Source organism: Papilio polytes, unplaced genomic scaffold (genome assembly GCF_000836215.1).
Source record: "Papilio polytes unplaced genomic scaffold, Ppol_1.0 DF820711.1, whole genome shotgun sequence".
Lineage (NCBI taxonomy): Eukaryota > Metazoa > Arthropoda > Insecta > Lepidoptera > Papilionidae > Papilio > Papilio polytes.
The window spans coordinates 1,201,068-1,223,988 of record NW_013528493.1 but is presented as its reverse complement, the minus strand read 5'-3'; the positions used below and the strand labels follow the sequence as shown (position 1 = coordinate 1,223,988).

The window sequence follows — 22,921 nt, the reverse complement described above, 5'->3', positions numbered from 1 at the left end:
CGCGACCCTGTCCTTGTGAAATTTAAAAACACAAAAGCAAGTAGCCTTTGTGTTCTTCAAGACTAACATCTACATTTATGCCAAATTTCATCTAAATTCATTCAGTGGTCTAGGTTACAAACTCTAACAAAAATCCATCCATCCATCTTAACTTTCGCATTTATAACATTAGTAAGAAGTAACAAGTAAAATAGTCAGTACTCTGAATTCATGTAACATTCATAGGCAATTTCTACTTAGGTAACGTATATAATAACTATAGTAAGTGTTGGCATGGAATACGTCAGAAAGAACAAATCTACTAATAATAACAGTATAATACCGTATAGTACAATAGTACAACAGTACCTCAGAATATATAAAAAAATGTTTTTGAAACAAATATTAAACAAAAATGTTGAAATTGTCAATGTCAGTGTCATTCTTTTCAGACTTCATTTTTAATGACGTTTGGTGACGTATGTTGATTGCTATATTGCTTTTATAATTTGCCCATCATTATCCTTTTCCTTTTTTGTTTTAAAACCATCGTCACTTTTTTATGTAGAGAAAGTACTTTTTATATAGTTATGTGAAAACAAGTTTCTATTTTTGTTATAAATAATATATAACAAATGCACTACATGTAAGCGAGTTCAAAAAAATAAAGAGTTTCATTTATGAATTTTAATTTCTACGTCGAATTTAGGCAAAATCATAATTTATTTTATGTGTAATGAATATTAATATATCTGGCAATACCTTTAAAACCTTCCGGAAATATGGCGCATACCGTCACCATATGCAGATGCAGTGAAGACTATTTGTTAAACTTGTTAATTCTTCGTTACAGATATATTTTGAACGAATAATTTACTTTAAATCAATTGGGCGATTGGTACATAATGCATTCAGTGATATGTGAATTTTTTTCAAATTAGGTATAAACTTTATAATAATGAAACAAAACTAATATTCGCGTTTGATTGCTTGCCATTTTTTAATTTGTTGTAATAAATAACCAGTGGTTTATTTCAACATTGTAATATTTGTTTAAGTTTTCATTACGTAATCCTCTGTTAAAATTGTATGTTGCTAATATAGTTTTGTCAAGAGAGATTTTTGTGATAACACGTTTTTTTAAATGTTCGAACTAAAAATACAAACTTCAGACAACTACTTTTTAAGTTTCATATGTGTATAAATTTTAGAAATGAATGTTTAAGATAATAATAGGAGAGTTTAGTTTAAAATGTATGTAAAACACGAATTGCCAAATAGAATCAGTTAAAGAAAATCATCAGCATCACTAATCACTGCATCAGCCAACAAGATGTTGCAGTCAACAAGGTAAGTTCTACATTTGTACCAACTTTTTTGTGTTTTTCATTCATAAATTCGATTATTTATATTAAAATCACTGTCGTTTTAACCTTTTATCCAGTTTTTTTTTTAAATAATAATTATAACAAGATGGAATCGTCTTATATCAAATGTAAAATATATCAATAAAACATCGAAAAATTGTTTAATGTTCTATAAAAATCAGTTTTACATTGACTTTAATCTACATACATATTATACATTTAAAATAACAATGCTCTAATAAAACAAATCACAATTATTTAACAAAATTTTATGAGCATTTGTAACAATTGCTTTGTAATTTGTCATATAAACTAGGCTCTTGCTATTTACGAAAACGGGGTTTTTTAAAAATAATTTATTATGTAAAATTGTGAATAACTGTTATTGTTCAAAAAATTAAATCTTGAGTTAAGAAATGGCGAATTCTGTCATTTTTATAATAAATAATAATTATGATAATTTATATTTTTGATAAAAGATTTTAATAATAAACATCTAAAATTGTGATAAACCATATGAAATATGGATTTTCATTTTATAAATTTCTTACAAAGGCCCTGATCTAACTTTTTGTTTAAGTTTTAACATCGAAAATTACGTTTTCTTTCATACACTTGCCATGCTTTATAAAGACTCATTTTTATGTGAAAATGTTTTTAAAATATGATTTACTATAGCTGTAAGCAGCAAAAATCACCTCTCTCACCAAATTAGCTATTTTAGTCCAATGCAGAAGCTGGCGACTTACGTCGTTTTATCGATCTGATTATAAGTAAAACTATTTACAAATTTTTGTCCAACGAATTCTACGATTTTTATAAAAAAAAAAACCTAGACAAAGTAACATTTGATTGGCAATATCTCTTATAATACAAACGATAAAATATATAGGAATAAATACGTGACAAGCACGCGACATCGAAACTTATTGTCAGTTCCAAACATTTTTGGCTTTTTGTTTAGCGATGACGTTAAATACATTGTTTAGGTGACTGGCTCGAAAAAAGTATCCTCAATATTTATAATCCCAGTTATAACAATAAAATCTTAAAAATAAAAACACTCAATTAACGAATACAATTCTAAGCAGCAATATTTTATGCTATTATTCGTTCATTGCTCACCCTATTCTACTGTACCTTGTACATTTAGTACGCAATAGAGTAAAAAATAGTCATATTAAACATTAGTGTGTTCACTCGTTTGACTAAAATGTATCAGTTTAGTATGCAACGAAAATGTAAACTCCGAATTATATTTAAATTGGAGAGATCGAATAGTTGAGTCGTGCAGCAATTTAGGTATTTCCGATCCGATCGTATTTATCCACACGTCCGACTGATTTTACCTGAAACACGGAGATGCAAACTCAAATACCGTACACATATTAGCACCCTCAGTCTACCAGTCAGTCAGAAGCCTGGACCTTTTCCCAGGCTTGTTATAAAAATAAAAGATATATATAAATTAAATTTTCTATATGTCATTTTAGCACATTTCTATCCTTCGTTTAAAATAATCTCGGGTGGTAATAACAGGCGAGTTTATATATAGCAGTACTAAGAGTTTGATGACAATATAAAGGAACAAAGGCTGCATAATTATTTCTTAACGCGGACACAGTCCAGGACGTATAAAGATTGTTTCTCAATCAAGGAAAATATTGTAGAACATTTGCGTCACTGCAGTTACACAATCATTTTGATTGCATTCCATTAAAAAAATAACGCCAAAGGAAATCGAAATTGCATTTGATCGATCTAAGATGAATAACTATGAAACCAATCTTGGTTTAATTGCACTGTTATTTGCTTAAATTATACATATTTAATGAACATATTAATTAAACCGATTATTGGGTACCATAGTTTTTATCAAAGTACCGTATTTGAATTAAATAATTGTAATATGTATATTGTATTACAAAATAACAAAATAGAGCGAAGCTGCAAGTATAATACAAATAATTTTAAATAAAAGCATATACATTTTTAATGAAGTTAACAGTGTAATCTTGCGCAGGTACATATGCTTGGAACTAAATATTGTTTGTAAGTTTCGTTTCAACTAAGCTTGATATTAAGAGCGCGCGCACACCTTTAATTAAAATATCACAAAACTGTTCAGTCGCGTTTAGATTCTTTTCAGCATATATGGAGGTGAGCTCACTCCGCGATTTTTAGTTGTGCAACTAAGCAGTTGAGTTGACTGCGAAACAATCGACAATCGCACAACAGTTGTGCTATGGTTTAGTCACAAGTGTGCGCCCGCTCTAAACACCTAAGTAGGATTGTTTTACTTATTAAAATTTCGAATCGTAAATCTAACTGGTTCCTTAGTAGATAACATGGTTGTTACGTTAGTTTTTCAACAATTCCTTGTTTTTATGACCTACTGATTGTAGCTTAAAATGTGCGTTCAATCAAAATACAGCTGAAGCTGTAACGCTATTCATAAACACGTACATGTGTAGACCGACATATGGTCGTATGGTACATCTTAGATAATTGTGTTTTTAATGTTGTCTTCATACATTAAGACAGAAGACTCTATTTTTCTATTTTTTTTTTGTTTTCCATACAAAATAATCGCTTCGTACATATATCTAGATTGTGGTATATCGCACGTATAATAGAAACAAATAGTTTCCTTTTGCCCTAGTAGTGGACGGAATAATGAATAGTATTTCCAATTCTAACAAGCATGGATCCCGTTACCAATCTGAATAGAACATGCTTTTGTAAATTTGATACAAGCTGAATTGCGATCAAGTAGCCTAAGGTTCGATGAACTCATGGTAATGTAAAAGTGTAGTAGTTACGTTTGGGTTTTACTGAGAAAATATTGATGCGTTAAAAAAGTAAAGTTTTCTGGAACCAAAACCACAACCAAAGTAAAAACAGTTATTTTAGGCATTATATTATGATATTTTTTTTCGACCACATTAAAAAAGTTAAGTATCCAACGAGACTGTATTTTTCGTTTAATATTAAGGTATTTTTACTGTGACAGCTACGGTTATCAAAAGTAGACATTTAAATTTTACTCGCAATTATTTTTGCAAAAGGATGTTGTTTAATTCTTTAGTAATTGTACCTTCCATCTTCAAAGAAAAAATACGACAACTTTTTAGTCATGAAACTGAACTTCATAATTAATGATCAGAGACAGCCGGTAAGACTTTTTGGTAGAAATTATTTGCAATACATAATTTGAAGTACGATCAAGTATCAAGTAAGATCAAGTACGACAATGAATGAACAAATGTGATATTGAATAAAGCTGATTAGTTTATTTAATATATTTTACATCTAGCATCGCTTGTTAAAATATTTAGTAATAAAACCATAATGTAGCTAACCCTATTTGTTTTTATACACGAGAGTACTTTTAACAAAATAGAAATGCGCAAACGTGAAAAATGACGCGATCTCTCGTGCTCGTGTACGGCGATGAAAATGCGGATCGTTTTATATACGCTTAGTGAAATTACCGCAAAGCTCATATTTATTCTACGCGGTTTATACGTTTTTGCCTTGAGCAGCAACAAGATAATATGAGAACTTTCCATGGACTAAATTAAATTATTAGAACTTGTACTAATTATTGTATTTATTTATTATATTCATTTTCATAAAATCTTCAATAGTATTTATTGTTCTACTCCTGTATTTAAAAACAAATCTGTATTTTCCATCATATATCACAATTGTACATAACAACTGTTGCGAACCAGCTTATCAATATTCAATGCTTATCAATGTCGGGGCAGATTTCAAACTAGATAATCCGATTTAAGCTGAATGCGCTTTACTATATTGGTAAATGTTTCAAACTGGCTGTATTCTGTTTCAACATCAACTTCGCTAGAGTGAATAATCTATTTTGTATCTTGTTAGTATTTCACTTTTAACGTAAAATTCAATTTATCACAACTTATTTCAATGGAAGCTTTAAAATATTTTTAATAGTTGCTACTAAATTGATTTATGTGTTTAATATTGCCCGAAAGCATCTTAAATTATGATTATAGGTTATGATAAAAATCCTCTTTTAACGAATCTTACTAGAAGCCCGTTTTATTTTTTTCAGTTGTTCACATGTTAACAAAGATCACTATACTGCACTCGGTCCAATGCTCGTATTGTAACAATATAGTTTTTAATTTTATCTCGAAACAAAATGTTAAAAACTGCCGGTAACTTTTTTCTAGTGGTCGTTTGCGGGTCAGGTCAAGTTATGTAAGAGCTTGGCCGCTTCGGAACCAGGTAACATAACTTACATAGATATGTAATAATGTTTTATGGCAAAGTCCCTGTGATTTGAAGACAGCCTTCGAGCCAATGCACACACAAAATTTAAATAAAATCAATGTTTTAGAAATACATAAAGAACAAATATAAAACATTCAATTTAGTTACCAGAGGAAAATAGAAAATGAAAAAGAAGCGTATTCAAATGTAGAATCAACAATGCCGCTTTGTTCATGTGACGGCGTTCACAACGATGGGTGTGTAAATTCCGCAGGCATAATGTTTAACAGCGTCACTCTCAATATGTAACTATGTCGACTCTTATTTCATCAGACGACGTAGACAAAATAAAGATTTTAAAATTCGTCCACTATAATTCTTAAGAAAGATTCCGTATCAAGTAATACTATGATTTAGCAGAATAAAATTTAAAACACATATTTAAAAAAGAGTGAAAAATACGGATCGTCTAACAGAATCCCCATAAGAGGATGACAATGATGTTCGTCGTGTTACGAAAGCTTTATTAAAAACAAAGATGTCGTTTTGTTACATATCTAATTGGAAATAAGGGATCGTATTATAATTGCCCACAGCGCTTTTTTATTTTGCCAAGTAAATATCAAGCGTAAGTGCTCCATTCTGAGCATAAAAGTACATGCGTGGTTTTAAAAACGCTTTATGAGGTTGTTAATATAATGTACGTTTTACGAGTCTAGTCTGTTAACATCTCCGTGTAGTGAGTTCTTATGGATAAATGTTCATTAACGTATTAATATAACGGAGTAGTCTCCAATCGCGATATCGTGACCTTTGCTCGATGTCAAGAGGGCGCGATGTAATCTCATAATATTTAAAATTGCATGACCTTTAAAATTAGGTACAATGATATGTCTACTTCAATACGTTGCTCTTTGTGTGTATTCATGAAGATGTATGCTTAATGAAAAGAGATTCTTGTATTTTTCTGACAAACGGAAAACTTCTGATTCTTAAGAAACAGAATGACAATAGTTAATTACCACCACCATGTCAATATGGAAAAGCTGTCTTGACTTCTATGTCATTTTCTAAGCCTACAGGTTTTATATCCGAGACAAGTATTTCGCACTAAAATATACTTACAGTTGGGGCGATTATTATATATTTATCGCTTTTTCCACATCCACGCATACATACATACGTCGTCGCTGAAAAGTACATCTTGTAGCTTTATTTCTTGAATATACCTGTATCTAATTTGTTTAGGTTTTTTCAGAACTGACTAACTTAAACTGTCATTCTATTTTTTATTTGTCCTGGCAAGTTTCTTTATATATAACAAATCGTCGAAGTACTAAACACCCATAAACATTTAAAGCAGAGAGTAAATGCGTATCGATGACATAATTTACGGCCTAAGAGGATGTAGTCGGTTTAATATTGTTATTGAATTTCAAAAACATCCTCCTTACTATTATAGTTGAAATGCAAGTCTGGTTTAGAATAAAGCTGCTGCTCGCGTGCTTACGAGTCGTTTAACCTTTAACTAAATTTCCGCGATAAAGGTGTAACCCGTATTCGGATTGTGGCCATACTAGTCGTTTTATTGTAGTACAAGCATGGCTGAACCAACTAATCAATCCAAACATAAATGATTTCAAAATTGCTGTAGAAGTACTTGATGTAGAAATAAAGTAGAATTCCGAAAAAAGAAATAATCCACACACACCCTTATCTCCATCTTGTCGTTTAGTGGTTTTTTGAGCAGCTTTTAGCACCATTTTTATCATAATTCTACACTGAGAGATTTCCTCGCTGACCATCAAGCTACTCTGAGTGAGGCAGTCAATAAATCGCATACTATGTGCGGAGAATATAAGTTAGTAGGTAGAATATTGAAGTCCGTATAAAAATATAATGATATGGTTTGAAATACATAAAGAAGCAATTTTAATATTAAGTCATAAAAGTGAATCTTTGAATGGTTGCGGTTACCGCCTTTGTACGAAGGTGGTAATTTTTCCATGAACCTCTCTTTTTGTCAATCTATTGATCCCGGCGCTTCCATGTCTCTTTGTCAGATTTAGGATGTAGAACACGTGCCTGTATTGGTGGCTGTCTTCCACTTGTACCCTAAAAATAAACGTGACTGTGATGTCATGAAACAAGTGGTACGTACATCGTTCTAAAACGCTTCACGGTATGACATCAGTATAGCCCGCAGTAGTCGTCTATTCGGACATCGAATTATTTATATTCTCACTGAGCCAACTGAATCATCATACTTTTTATACAATAACAATTTTTATTCCAATTTTCCACAATAGATGTCTGTGTTCAGGTCTATTTAATTTTAAACATTCGCAGTTTGTCTAATTTGTATTGTAGTTACAGTTCGTATTAAATATCTTCCTACTTTAGTACCACAGCAAACTTGTGATCTTTGGCAATAAGATTAAAATGTAGAGCACTTAAACCGCCTACGTATACGACCTAAATTACAATATATATACAAAGAGATACAGAAAAACAGCCAATGCAATACTGCATACTCTTACCTTTGCTAAATAATAGGTTTGTGCTTGAAGAATATTGGAAAAGTCGTAAATTTAGCTGTCTTGTATTTAATTTCTAAAAAAATACTACGAAATAAATAAATATTACAAAAACAATCTCACACAATAGTTCGATGCTACTCGAGACCATCTTAAATACGAATCTATTTTTAATGTCTGATCTTACTATAACCTAAGTCAAGGCAATGAGCTATATGATAGTGTTTTCAAAACAAACCAAACCACTAGATAATATGCAAATGTATAATTATACTCTAGCTCGCCCACATTAAACTATTGTGCGGGCCGCACGTCGCACGTCTAATCATGGCGTTGTAATCACGGTGTTATTACGTCGCGGAATGCGTCACACGTTGATACCGCGTCGCGTCGTCCGTCGTGCCGTATCTTGCTGAGATTGATACATGCCGAGCGGCACTTCTACATTTTCACTCAATAATATAAACCTGTATCAGTACATAAGCGTTGCGTGGAGACGAATCGTCAAGCCTCCATGGACAACCGAAGTAATAAAAGCAAGGGGCCAGAATTAGAAACGGTTCAAGAGGTACTGTAGTCCAACACTCCTTGTTGTATGTCGCAGCTGGAATCAGGCCAGCCGCAGTCAGCTCGGATGCTGCTCACTACCGTGACTTGCTCATGACGCTGTGTAGTTAAAACGTAACATGTATCGCAGACACACATACGCGTGCCAAATGTAAAGTTCAACATAATTTTGGCAGTAGCCATATTTACGCAGAGCCGCTACGTTACGCGAGATTGTCCCGCCACCTAGATATGTTTAACACTGCGGTAGGCGTGCAATTCATATAAAAGCATTCTTTTCAAAAAGCGAAAATAAAAGTTTATGTGCTCTTTATCTTAATTTAAAGCTATTTAGCATCCACAGAGGTTACATTGAAAAAAATTAATACTTTTATTTTGTTAATGAAATGGAGCTCAACTCCAAAAAGTACTTTCCACGAACCTTCCGGCTTTGTTTCAAGCTACAACATGTACATTTTCTTGAACACGGCGTCTTAGAAAATTGACGGTAATAAAGTACGCGACGATTATGTTAATTGCTTCGCATTCAACAAAATGTCTGCAGTAATAGCTCTACTGCAGTCTTATGGCTTACAATCGATATTAGTAAGAAACGTTTGTTACGCAAATAACTCATAATAACACACGTATTAGTCCATTTTACAATGAACCAGAAAAATTAAAAAGTGACTACTTTAACGTTTTAAATCTAAAATCGTGTTATATTCCCACGGTATAAATCAAGTGCAAAATATGGTGATTTGTTTGTAAAAAATGTATGAATTCTACAACTGCTGAATTAATTCGATGTAAATCCATTTTTTTACCTTACGAGTATAAATCAAGCCGGGTGGTGCGCTAACGGCATGACAAATATATGTAAATTATTGAGAGGACAGGTATCAATAAGAGCGACACTATTAGAAGGATCTTATATCCAGAAGATATATAGCAAGTAGTCTAAAGAAATGCAAACTTCGGACAGGACGTTTGTTTGTCCCTATAGTATGTCCGTACTCATTTCATAAGATGTTTAGTGTGCTGACACTATAGCAAGACAACTTTAGATATAGGTATTCAAGGAAGTTCTTAACTACGTAGTTACTGCATAAAAGAACGTTAAGAAAAAGAACAAAACCTGTCAGGATCTTTTGAAATGTAGATTTGTGATCGGCTTTACTTGGCGAGTGTTTATGTTAATGGAATTATGAGAACTGTGGTAACCATTTATAACAGCGGGTGAACAGCTTGTTTGCCACCTAATTTAGATTGAGCTGTGATTCATAACCATTGCATTTAAGTTTTTAAACAATTAGGAATTTTTATAATGATCTTCATTCAAGTGCAAAAATGAAATATTTTTCTAGATTCTAGATATTCCTTCCACAACTCTTAATATACTGATTCGTATTAGAAAGATAGATGTCCAGGTCAACGCAGTGATGCGTATCTGTTCTGTAGTGTGACTTTTTGTATAATGATCAAATAAATCGTTTCACTCGATATCAATATAGGCCTATACAAACAAAAGAAGAAAGTGTTATCTTTGAGAAAACCAATTACAAAAATGCTGACATATGATGAGATCGTTCGCTTACTCCGCAAATTTATTGGTAAATCTTATTAATGTTACTTCTTACTCTTACTAATACTTATACTTATATCTTACTTCTTACTATCTCACTAATATTATCAATGCGAAAGTTTAGATGGATGGATATTTGTTAGATATTGTAGCCTAAACGGTTGAACGGATCTTGATGAAATTTGGCATAGACGTAGATGATAGTCTGGAGGTCTATTTTTTTTAATTCTGAGGGTATGAAGTCGTAGGCATCAGCTAGTCTCTTAATAATATTATTAACTTAGAAGAATGGTCCCTTAATGATGTTTAAGAAACTTGTCCTACTGATGATGTATTTTTGGCATAAAGTACTAAGTAAATACTATTCATTCGCCAAATATTAATTTTTCGATAAAAGTCGTTTTATCCATTCCCCAAAACCTAGGCTATTAATATTTTATACCATCTTTTTCGAATGAGATATTGCTTTATACATATAAAATTATTATATAAAATAAAATTATTATATAAAATATAATAATTTTATGTATCTCCCACTAAAAAGTTATTCCAACTCGTAGTTGTCAATGTTATTTTTGTTATTTATTTCTCCTGGATGTAAGATTGTTACTTTTCGCGGTATAGTTAATACCTTGGCGAGACGCTTCAACCTCCACACAATAGTGTGAAGTATCAAAGAGCGACTGCGTCGGAATACTCGAGGAGCTTTACGATTTTCCTCGAGTCCTTTGACATAGGGCTTATAGAAACATCAGTTGAATTTTGCCGTTTGGTTATAAGCCTTTAACAAGAAAATAGATGTCTATTTTCAGTCTATGAAACAGTAAGTCGGTATGCGGCATGTGCCGACTTACTGTATACCTCTTACTGAATATCATTGTTTAAGGCATCCCTTTGTTCAATTACTGTCCCTGACAGTTAAGCCGGACAGCGGTTGCAGTTAAAAGCTTCACTGCTTTCAAACTTAATCTCTAACAATACATACCTCTCCATATTGTTGTAGGAGCGGGAAACTAAATTAGAGTAAGTTTCATTTAATTTTTATAAAGTATAACAAAGTTTAAAAAATATGGTTGTATTTCGATCAGTAAAGATAATACTAGTTAACACAATTTTCTCATATTGTACGATGGTGACTAATATCGATATGCAGTCTAAGCCAGGAATAGAAGTAATAACTTAATACAATGATAGCCCATCGTGCCTATGAAGTGCGATGGCAATTAAACTTGAGTCATTTTCCATTTATTGAATTCCCATCGCAATAAGCCTTACGTTGAAATAATGTTTTTATATGGAGACAACTCTAATATTATCACTATCCACTCAACGTTTTTAACTAATTTTGTTATCAAAAGTGCCTTGGCTTTCATTTGATTAAATTTACTTGATTATTGACCGAGGTGCGTTACTTTAAAGAGCAAGTGCACTGAAAACGTTCTAGTTATTACTCTGGCTCAAGTTCCGACGTAAGGTGGTTTGAATTGCTTGGTGGAAATATATTTTACTTACGATGAGTCTCCACTATCATAATGAGTATTACAACAATGGCACTATCGATTTTCACATTCATTCTGTTTGAAAAATGAAAAAAAAACATGTACCGTTTTTATAAATTTCCACATCACCTAAATAAAAACCTCTAACCTTTTCTTAACGAGTTTTAAAATATACGCAAAGTGTTGTTTCATTTTTATTTTTGCTCTATTTTAATAATAAAATCATTATATACTTCACAGTCGACATTTACAAGAACAGGGGAAAATAGTTAAGATATTTTTATCCAACTTTTCTATTTTCCAAGAGCCTCAAAGCGGTTGCAGTTTATTTTCACTGACGATCGATAGATTAAAGCTATGTGAACAAACATATATATTCGTTTTGAGAACTCTTTTTCGCACGTGTAAGCGTTTACATATAGTCTTTTTTTTGTTAAGACACAATAGGTCTCGTTTTAGGATATCTTTAAAACTTAAATTTGGCCTTGTAATTGACAATTCACAAAATTTGAATTTAAATACAATGAGATAAAGACACACGTACAAAATGTTCTTATCTTGAATAAACTTGCCCGTGTCACATCATTTCTATGACAGCACTAAAAAAACTGTGCTCGTGTGGCCCCTGCCCCTCTCGTTTTATCTAAAAATAAGGCTTGTTTCTTTTATACCTATCCTAAAGCAAATAGAAAAAAATCAGCAATAGTCACAGCGTGCGTGTGCAAATTTGAATAACAAATACTAATAAAATCCACGCGTCGATTTTCTAGATAATGTGATACGCCGAATGTATGTAGAGATGTTCGGGATAATTCCTTGAAGGCTTTTGTTTCCAAACGTTTAAATATCAGGGAGAGCGGACGATTTTCACAATCGCTCTCCTGCGGGCTTAGGCGACGGCTGTCTTTCAATAAATCGCGAGTTTTCCCTGATTATACTTTAAATTGTGTGGTGGTGACTTTTGCTTTTAGGTAAGTTTTGTAACATTAACGCACTTTGGTCTCCTTAAAGTTTTTATTCACATATTTTGTTTAATCGTTTTACAAGTTTCCGGTTTTTTTTTTAAGTTGGTTACTAACTAAATAGACGCAATTAAGGTTCATCCCTAAGAGTGATTATTGTAGTTTGTGCTGTTATGTTGAGGGTCAAATAAATACGATATAAATTATTATATCGTATTTAATCCCAATATTACCCACGGCTGTCCACGATTCAATGAACGTGCCGCTTACAGGCTTCAACCGGATCGTCTGGCGTCGAAGCTTATCTCTCTACACCAGACTGAAATGTAATTTCTAACTGTTTTTTGCCTGAAATATTAAAACGTAACATTATTTATTATATGTAATACGCAACTTGTACGATTGTAAAACATTATGAAAAACAAATATTACAGATATAATTTTTAGAAATTGACAATTAACCTTTGTTAGTATTTCGTTGTAATTTCATAGCAACGATAATTTTGTTTAAAATATTGCAATTACTAAATTAAAAAAATTTAACTATAAATAAATTAAAAAAAAACTTTTACTTGTGTCGAAAATATTTATTATATCTAGTTTCAACTTCGTTTTCGTTCTCAACAAAAATAGTTAGGGTAAATCCATGAGATATTCTTCCATTGAATTTAGCAGATTTCTTAGTTTCTGTATACATTACAAGTTTAAATGGTAACTAAACAAATTGTATCTATGATGCCGTTGTGATAATTCGAAATCTCTTCATCCGAAGCGGTACTCTCTAAACTGAATTTTGAAGTTGCGAAGTTAGACGTGGCGGCTGCCAATTGTGCGGGTAACAAAGCTTCCTTCGGAATTAATTTCATTAAACGCGGGCGACAGCATTACGAACCCGTATATTTTCCTCTTATGTAGAAGTATCTACATTTGTAGTACTTTTTGTTTCCAGCTTAACTCCAAAGGTTGACGAGATACATGTTCTATTGCGCTGTAAATACCATTTTCTAAAAAAAATACAGCGCCTTTCTTCAGGTAATAATCTGACCTCTAATTAAATAACTAAACACGACTCTCAAATTGCAACGCGATTTCCAGCTCATCTTGCTAAGCGATTTTCTGCTTGATTACGCGAAATTTATTAATGCTTTGTTAAATGGCGAATGTGAATAGTAGTATATTTTGTTTCTGATTTATCGATTGCACAATCACCGACTCGTTCTTATTAAAAAACCAGCAATACAGAGAAAAATTAAGTAGGAGTTCATTCCAACACGCAATGTGGGTCGTAGTAGCGCTTTATAAATTAAAAAGATAACTTACATACTGCTAAATAAAAATATATAATAAATACAAAATTAAGACAGGGAATTGGTATCATTTTGTTAAAACATATGGAAACTATAAGGCATAAATTTGACGGGAGAGCGCATTAAACTTTCAAACATGTGTATCTCCAATTCTATTTATCACACAATGATTAAAGGTAGTATAAAACTAAAAGGTCAAGTCAAGTCAATTTAATTAAGTAAATATAATAACGACAGTAGGTGATACGCGCGCTTTTTAAACAACACAAGTTTTAAATTAAGACAAACTGAAACAAATTTAGTTTCGGTTACATTTTATGAAAACTTTTAGAAACTTTCACTTTGCCTTTGACAATATAAATAAAAGTTAAAAATACTTTACATACTTAAAAGTTTCACATAACCTTGGTAACGTAATCAAGATCGCGATAAGTATAAGGTTAAGATTACTTTTTTACGGACCAGAATACACTATATCTGGCAAACCTATATAAATTAAATATAGGTTTGCGAGATTTAGATATATCGACGGAAGGTAATTTGTGGTAAAATTTCGGTAACAGTTTCCAGTATGGAGCTTTTAACGTTTTTCGGAGAAAGGCATTCGGGAGTTAGCAAATGCATTTTTGTTATTATTCGTTGTTACATAAGATGTGGGAGCAAACCCAACCGGGATAATTAGGAACGTTTGAAGTATTACAATGACCTAACATTTCTTCGAAAATTCTTTTTCCCTTGAAACGCATACTTAACATGGTTTTAATTGTTTACGTTCCAAACAATAGTTTTCTATCGCTGCAAACCTAAATAATGTTTTTATTTTAACAAGATCCAAGTTAGCAAACTAATTAAAAAAATATATATAAACCAGGCTGGGCGTTCTATATTATGTACCTACGAATTGACGTGAATGATTTGTATAAGTTGAAATTAGCAGTAGACACTTTAGATATGACATTATTGTGTCGTTTGTTTACGTAAAATTTGCTTTAGTTCATTCTGATGTACGTAACTTGTATTTGAGGCATAGTGCGCGAAATTCTTAGGTAGAATTTGGATAGTGAAATTTGACTTTGTTTAATTGTCCACTACACAATAATGCATAAAGATACAAAAAGTTACTTCTAGTGCTGAGGCGCAATTTATTTTACAATATACAGAAGCATGTATTAGATTAAGCTTTGATAACATTTATTGATTAAGCTATTTAAAACTTAACTGCTCTGTGTAAAGGGATTGTCTGTATTTTCAGTTTTGCGGCAACATCGTTAGCGGCGATTGAAGATTTTTTGAAGTCAAGATAAACTCTGAAGGAAGTAGAGAGCGCTATCGGTCTCTCGTTGGATAACAACTTGTCAAAGAGATTAGCTATTAAAACTTTACCATTATACGTTAGAAAATAACATAGTCTTTGTATATTTTCTGTTTTGTATTGTAATTTTATATAAAATAGAAATATGCCTGATTCATTCTCAGAAACACCTATACATTTTTTGTTGTACATTAAAACAAAACTTACCTTACGTGTACATTTGATCTTTCTTGACAAAACTATAAGAGTTTACCATAAATATTTGCTTCTGCTTTTGTAAAATGTTTTATTATCAAACTGTGTATTCGATGCGAATTATATCATTTAATATACTTCTATCCTTGCACGTGTAACTTTATATTATTTCGTCTTTTTGTTATTTCTATTAATTACTTCGTTGCTTTCTTGTACAAGTAGTAGAAGCGATTTTATAATTCCATAGATATCTTTATGTTAGGCCCTTATGTTGTAGGGTACAAAGTTTAAAGGTAATAACGCGATAGAAAGACATCGGCAAGTATTGGCGAAGTTTACGCAGACAAAGTAAGAAAATAAATAAAATGGGCAAACAAAATAGTAAACTAAAGCCTGAGGTCTTAGAAGACCTGAAGCAGAACACTGAGTTTTCAGGTAAATATATTTCTATCTGAATAATTAATTGTTACTCAAGATCAAACTAAAAAAGGTGATTTCGAGATATTGCAATTTTGAAATTGAGGTTGAAATTTTGAAAATTTGGGTATGTTCGATGCGTGCATTAAGAATCTAACGCTTCGTCGCATTAACGTGGTATTAATAATGTGAAATTCAAAGTGGCAAACGCGAATGCAGCGTTCTTTTATTGTATAATTCTGCGATCTGTCGCAGTGGAGTAGGGCACATCGCGTTGCATTATAATCAAAGTTTAACTTGACACGCTTTGCCTCTATTCTTCAAAGGTCAAGTAAACTTCTTTATTTTATTGAAAAATTAACAGCATTACTTTGTTACAGATGCAGAAATACAAGAATGGTATAAAGGCTTTTTAAAGGATTGTCCCAATGGCCACTTATCTGTTGAGGAATTTAAAAAAATATACGGCAACTTCTTTCCGTACGGGGACGCTAGTAAGGTAAGATTAAATTTCATAAGCGGAGCCAGGTCCTCTATCGATCCTAGCGTAGTATCGTCCTAAGCTGTGTGCCGGTCAAGGTTGATATCAGAGCACATTTCCCGCCAGGCATTTGTCTACGTCGACCGCGCCAAGTATGACTGACCTCCTTTCAGATGCCGCAAACGATATTTCCTTACAACTATACCTTTATATATCAACTTTCGTATTTTATGTTTACCCTTATATTTAATTCATATCACAAAATGGAGTTTAAAATTGTAACATGTCTTCCCCTAAGGTAGAATTATTGTGACATTTAGAAAAATAATCTTATATTTTTCCGCATCAACAGCGGAAATATGTCAGTTTCACTTTTTGTCACATTTTTATCTCGAGTTCTTTTCGATGTAACCATTGAATTCTGTCATCCATCCAGCTTTTAGGAGACATCTACTGTCTTACGTTATAAGAAAAGTTTTTTTTTTGTAGAATATGACAGTAAACGTGTAAGTAGGTTAACTGATGTTAAGTAACTTTTACCTGAAGGTAGCGGATAAACATTATAATGGATATTTCTTATTCATCGTTTCTCCAATAAATCCACTTTTAGCTCTCATATGCGTCTCTTATATTCTGTTAATTTAATTGGAAGCACTTAAGCTTCTTCAAATAATCCATACTGTCCCATATGACGCAACCACAATCTAATTACAGAATTAGATTATGGTTAATACGTAAGGGTCCGTAGGGCCGCACTGTGACCTTAACCTCGAGGAAAATAAGCATGAAATAATCAAGAGGAAATATATTCCCTTTTTAAATCCACTTATACTATATTTTTAATGTAAAAAAGGCAGTCTTCTTTCTAATTTGCTAGATATTTAAGATTGGCATCAACTAATTATACAAAATATCTGTAGCCGCTAGATTGTGAGGTTCAGATGATAATAATTTGACGCGGCATATTATAAACTGATATTTGTACTCGTATATTTTGATAAATTTAATAGCAATTGTAAGCTTATGTCAGAGACATCTTTTGATGTTTTGTCTCGTGTGCAGTTTGCAGAGCATGTGTTCCGGACATTTGACGCGAACGGCGACGGCACTATAGACTTCCGGGAGTTCCTGTGTGCTCTTAGCGTCACGTCGCGCGGCAAACTTGAACAGAAACTCAAATGGGCCTTCTCGATGTACGATTTGGACGGCAACGGCTACATATCCCGCCAGGAGATGCTCGAGATTGTCAGTGTAAGTAACACTGATTAACTATTTATAAATTATAAGTTATTGAACTTTGTTGTTTTTTTAGCTTTACTAGCTTTCCCCCGCGACTCCGTCCGTGTGGTATTCAAAATCCTCTACATCCATGCCAAATGTCATCGAGATCCGTTCAGCAGTTTAGGCTTTAAACTCTAAAAAAACATCTATCCATCCATTTAAACTTTCGCATTTATAATATTATAGGTAAGATTGTGGCAATATGCTTAAGTTGGCACCACTCGACTTTAGTTTTTAATGATATTTCTTTTGTTTTATTGTATATCAGTAAAAACGAAAAAAAAAGAACTGAACATGTTTTCCAAGCGTAACACGTTAATGTAAAGTTTCTAATAGGTTTAATTAATTATGAATGAATTGTTTTAATTGTGACTAAGGAGTAATACTAATTCATAATATTATGAGTAGAGCAGTGGTAGTGTTTGTAAAACGAGCAGCACCAGGGAGCGGTGCCTCAGACCGCAGCTTAGATTAACTTGAAGGACGCGCACGTCACTGACTAGTTCGTTGCGTGTTTACTAAGTGATCATGTTAGCTAGCATTGAATAGTCTCATGAACGTGGCAACATCAATTTGATTTGAGTCTGAATCAAATTATAAAGTATTCATAAGATTGGACTCCGAGAATTGAGTCTTATCCAATCCAATTTCCTGTTGACAGTTAGTTTAATCTGCATCTTGCTTATGTATTCAATTGGAACACAAAGAGCATAGTATGCTTTTGAAAAAAATTTATACTGCACAATGCGATAAGTGGTTACTGGTCACTAGTCCGAAAAAGATACTTGGTCAATAGTTTAAAAATGTTGAATGTTCTTTTACTTACATAATTATCTGAAGTTATTTGTACACCTACGCAAGGTATTACAAAAGAAATATCATAAGATAACGTATTTCTTTTGTATCTTAAATTCTCGTTGAAATACGAAAAACATTTTCGCAGAATAGAACGATTTTCCTTGTATAATATCAGGGCTTATTTCAGTAATACGATTAACAATTTATCGTCTATTTAATGAGCAATTACGTAATAACAAACAAACGCTTACCATTTAAGCTTCTTATTTATATTCTTATAACATTTCTAAATGGATCTTCATTCAATTAATTAAGAGCAATTTGGATTTGGAGATTTTATTTCAATAATCTTGTATAATTTAATTTAAAAGGAATTGCTCTCGCTGTGGTATAGAGTTTCTAGTCAAATTAAATATCCACTTTCACTGACCTAATATCCTGTTTCTAACAAACTTAATTCTTTCATCGATAAACATTGAACATTGTAAATTTTAAACAATACTCATACTTTCAAATCATTGAATATTACCATACAAAACTATCATCGTCAGCTAATATACCACAACATAACTCAACCATAACCTGGAGGGGTAGGTAGGGACCACCGATACCCATATGGCGTGGTCCCAATACACCTCTCTCGGTTTTAGTTCATTAATACATGCAAAATTTCGGAAGCAATACCTACTTAAATATTTCATCAATCTGGACGGTATAAGTACGTCTACGAAGGCTGCAACAAACACTGCCACTTACTTTCACGCAATATATGTCCTTCGTTAATCTCCTTCTATTCATCCTTTTAACGTGATTCAAATCAACTTACGCGTGCATTTTTCAACTCTACTCAAACATTCTCTTTAAAACAACATTCTTCCCTAACAGAATATTCTATTTCTAATCCTATCATTGTATTTCGTAAAGATCGCAATTCCACTGCATTGATAAAAACATTCATTATCTCTTTCTGGCTACATCTCAACTCCACTAGACTCATCTAACTGAGTTTGTAATCTGGTAGTATCGTAGTCTTATCTTGTGAAGACTGTGTTTGCCAATAAGCTTGAATAATTCATGAAAAATGTTAAAGTTCTGGCATACATTTATGTAAAGTAAGCAATAGTTTGAAAAATTTCAACATTTACATGTATCACAAAGTTCGCGGATACATTTCCTCGAGTAAGATATGCACATAGATTTTGTTTTATTTTGTAATCAAATGAATTCGCAAAAAAATGATAAAGGAATAACGCAAACTTTTGTTGACAATGCTTTCAATCTAATGGGTCAGACCCGTTAAACTATTACTCGTCAGCATTTGAACGTGACGGTGAATCTTGATAAAGGTGCACGATCCAATTTCTTTTATTTCATGCTCTCGCAAGCGTGAATAGATATTCATGACGCATGCGAAAAAAATTTATACGAAATGAAATTTCATTCCATTAAACTTTTCATGATTCTTTTATACACTTTAAGAGCGGATTTATAACGTCGACAAATAAGGAATTAGAGTTAGCTCAACGTAGAAGCGTTCGGTAAAGAGCTGCCGGATTCTATTCTGCTGACAGTTTAATATTTTTCCTGACAGAATCTTTTCTTTATCTTAAAGTGTTGAACTTGCGACTTTAATTAAATCAAAAATGATCTGACTTTAAATCGACTGTTCTATGATTGTAAGGATAAAAAAATCCACTTTAAAATAAGATTACATTTAACGTTTAAGATAATCATTGAACAGTTTTATTAAAAGAAAAAGTAATACCATTGTTAATTATAGACGAAGTTAGACGATTTATTAGTACTATTATTAAAATTATATTTAATACATTCCAGGCAATTTATAAAATGGTGGGATCAGTTATGAAGATGCCAGAGGACGAATCAACACCGGAGAAGAGGACGGACAAAATCTTCCGTCAGATGGACACAAACAACGACGGGAAGCTTTCCCTCGAGGAGTTCATAGAGGGGGCTAAGAGTGACCCCTCTATTGTCCGGTTACTGCAATGCGATCCACAATCAGAGTGATACGCCAGATATTAATATCGCGGTCACAAACACGGACATTTGACCTTATAAATAGTACCTAATCTGTACATTATCACTTATCATGCTTCTATAAGCTAGTGCCCGGCTAAGAGTTTCCCCGCATGTGACTTGTACGGGACTTGTCCTGTTGCTTGGCTGTCTATACCAGTTTATTCAATATGTGTTGTAGTTATACCTTTTACAATATACCCGTTGTCTTATTGTATTGTTATTCAAAACGCAAGGGCTATTTATAGATAGTTAAATTGTATTTAAAATTGACAATATTTGATAGGTTCATTTAATTGTTTTAGATGTTACAGAAAAATATTTAGAATGGATGATTAAGAATCAATTTTTGTAATTTGTAACCATTTCTTGGGTTAACAATCGAATATGTGATAAATTGCCTCTCCCCAAGAATCTTACATGAGTTTCACACGAAGACAAGACACAGATAAAATAGCAATACTGCACTGTCTACTGCTCTGCATCACGATTATGCCCTCGTGTGAAACTAGCGTTCCAGTAACATAGTTTTAGTTTACATACTGAGTTTAGTGTTGTAAGGCAGATACATTCGAAAGTAAAGAAGTAGCAAATCCTTTTCACTGTTCTTCCTCATAGGTTCTTTAAAAGCACCCTTTCCATTAATATTTTCACTCGAATTTGCCAAAGTTTAGTCCGGAAAATCTCACATTACTTGAGTAATTAATTCTCACAACTTAGTCTTTCCTCAAATTTGTAGAATTAAGATTATCTCTCCCATTTGTCTTTCTTCCGTGTTGTGCCTTAACACTAAGAAAAGCTGTATTCCTTGTCTTCTCGGTTATTTATATTTATAAAAAAAAACTTTACATCTTAACGCACCTCTAATGACGTAGAAAACAAATGTTATGCTTTACGCTTGTACAACCAGACATCAGGACAATAACAACGCTACTAGTTTTTCATTACTATGGTACATTTAATTTTTCACTATTATTAAGTACATAGTTGCAATCCTTAATCGTCTTGTCCTCAAATCATAAATTCGCTACTAGCTCTTATAAATGATTGTAAAATCGAGTTTATCAATCAAATAAGTGAACCTTAAAATTTATTGATAACCTCTCTTATTACGGTCGTTGCGATAACATATTTTCACCTATACCTATCTCTGTTATTCAATTTATTGTATCTAGACATTATTAAATAAACATCAATGCTATAGGTTACAAATACATAGCTTCATCGATATGTTAATAATTAAAACTCTCTAAATCACATTTAGAACATAAAGATCTGATTACAATTACGATTAGAAATAATGTTTTAGATTACCTACGTACAAAAGAGTAATCTGTTAAAATTAAGTAATTCAATATTTTAATAATCAATATGAAAAGCTGTTATTTGACGTAAATGTGTGACGTTAGAACATAAAATGGGCTAAATATAAAGTTAAACGTAGATTCAATGGAAAAGTACAAAAGTATTGGAATCGTTTTCTTTGTAATTGTAAAAGACAAGATAGGAGAAGCGTATATTATAAATTCCTTGTATAGTGTAGTGCTGAATATCAACGGACCAAGTCCGTCGGAATCTCGGAGCGAAAAGAACTAAGCGAGTTTAATTTATTACAAAAGTACATGTAATATAAATAACACTAATATGTACAATTAGCCCTTTTTGTTTGAGAATGTATAACAGAAATAAGTCATGTGGACAAAACACCAGCAAAATAATTACCTAGGTCGTTTCTGCATAAGATTTAAGAACTTTGACACTTTTTTTTTCTTTTTGGATATAAGTTTTGTAATCTGTCCTATTCGAAGTTAACTATGTTACTATAAAAGCATAAAAATGCACCTATTCTTTCTGGATTTTGGCAACTATATAATTTTATTAACCACATAGTATTCATGCTTGAATGTACCACATAAACAAAAGGTATTGGTGTGCTTACCAACAATATTGTACAATATTATAAGATAAAATATAATTTCTTTAAAATCTTAATCTATTTAATAATATTATCTCAATGTCACTATTATTTCACGAAACTAATCTCTTGCAAATATTTATTGATCAAGTCTTTAACTTTTTCTGGTATTTTTGTACAAATCTGACTTCATGTTTAAGCCCAAAACATATTGAACTAGAAAGTTGGTAACGTGACTATGGGACGCCTTAATGTGGCTGTTTTCAGGTAGCTAGCTTTCAAACATCGAATATACATAATATGTAAGTAAAAAAATAAGGAGGCTCATGCGAAATATATACCTATGCTTTTGAGAGACAGCGAATTCTCGAGTTATTTTATGTCGCATTTGAAAACGTTGTCTTCTCGAGTGTCTAGTTTCGCTAGGAATTTCATTAATGGATTAT

General features: G+C 32.2%; 1 protein-coding gene across 3 annotated transcripts; it reads left to right on the top strand.

Moving 5' to 3' along the window:
• The first annotated feature begins 760 nt into the window (after nt 1–760).
• Nucleotides 761–22,790, top strand: LOC106110244 (neurocalcin homolog). Of its 3 annotated transcripts, XM_013291995.1 has the most exons (6): nt 1,191–1,329; nt 13,679–13,761; nt 15,821–15,978; nt 16,341–16,459; nt 17,504–17,692; nt 20,357–22,790. In XM_013291995.1, exons 3-6 carry the CDS (start codon nt 15,909–15,911, stop codon nt 20,549–20,551), a joined length of 573 nt encoding a protein of 190 aa, XP_013147449.1. In that variant the 5' UTR covers nt 1,191–1,329; nt 13,679–13,761; nt 15,821–15,908; the 3' UTR covers nt 20,552–22,790. The 3 variants fall into 3 exon arrangements, with proteins under 3 accessions (XP_013147448.1, XP_013147449.1, XP_013147450.1); XM_013291994.1 differs by lacking the exons at nt 1,191–1,329; nt 13,679–13,761 and adding an exon at nt 761–920; XM_013291996.1 differs by lacking the exon at nt 13,679–13,761.
• Nucleotides 22,791–22,921: the final 131 nt, after the last annotated feature.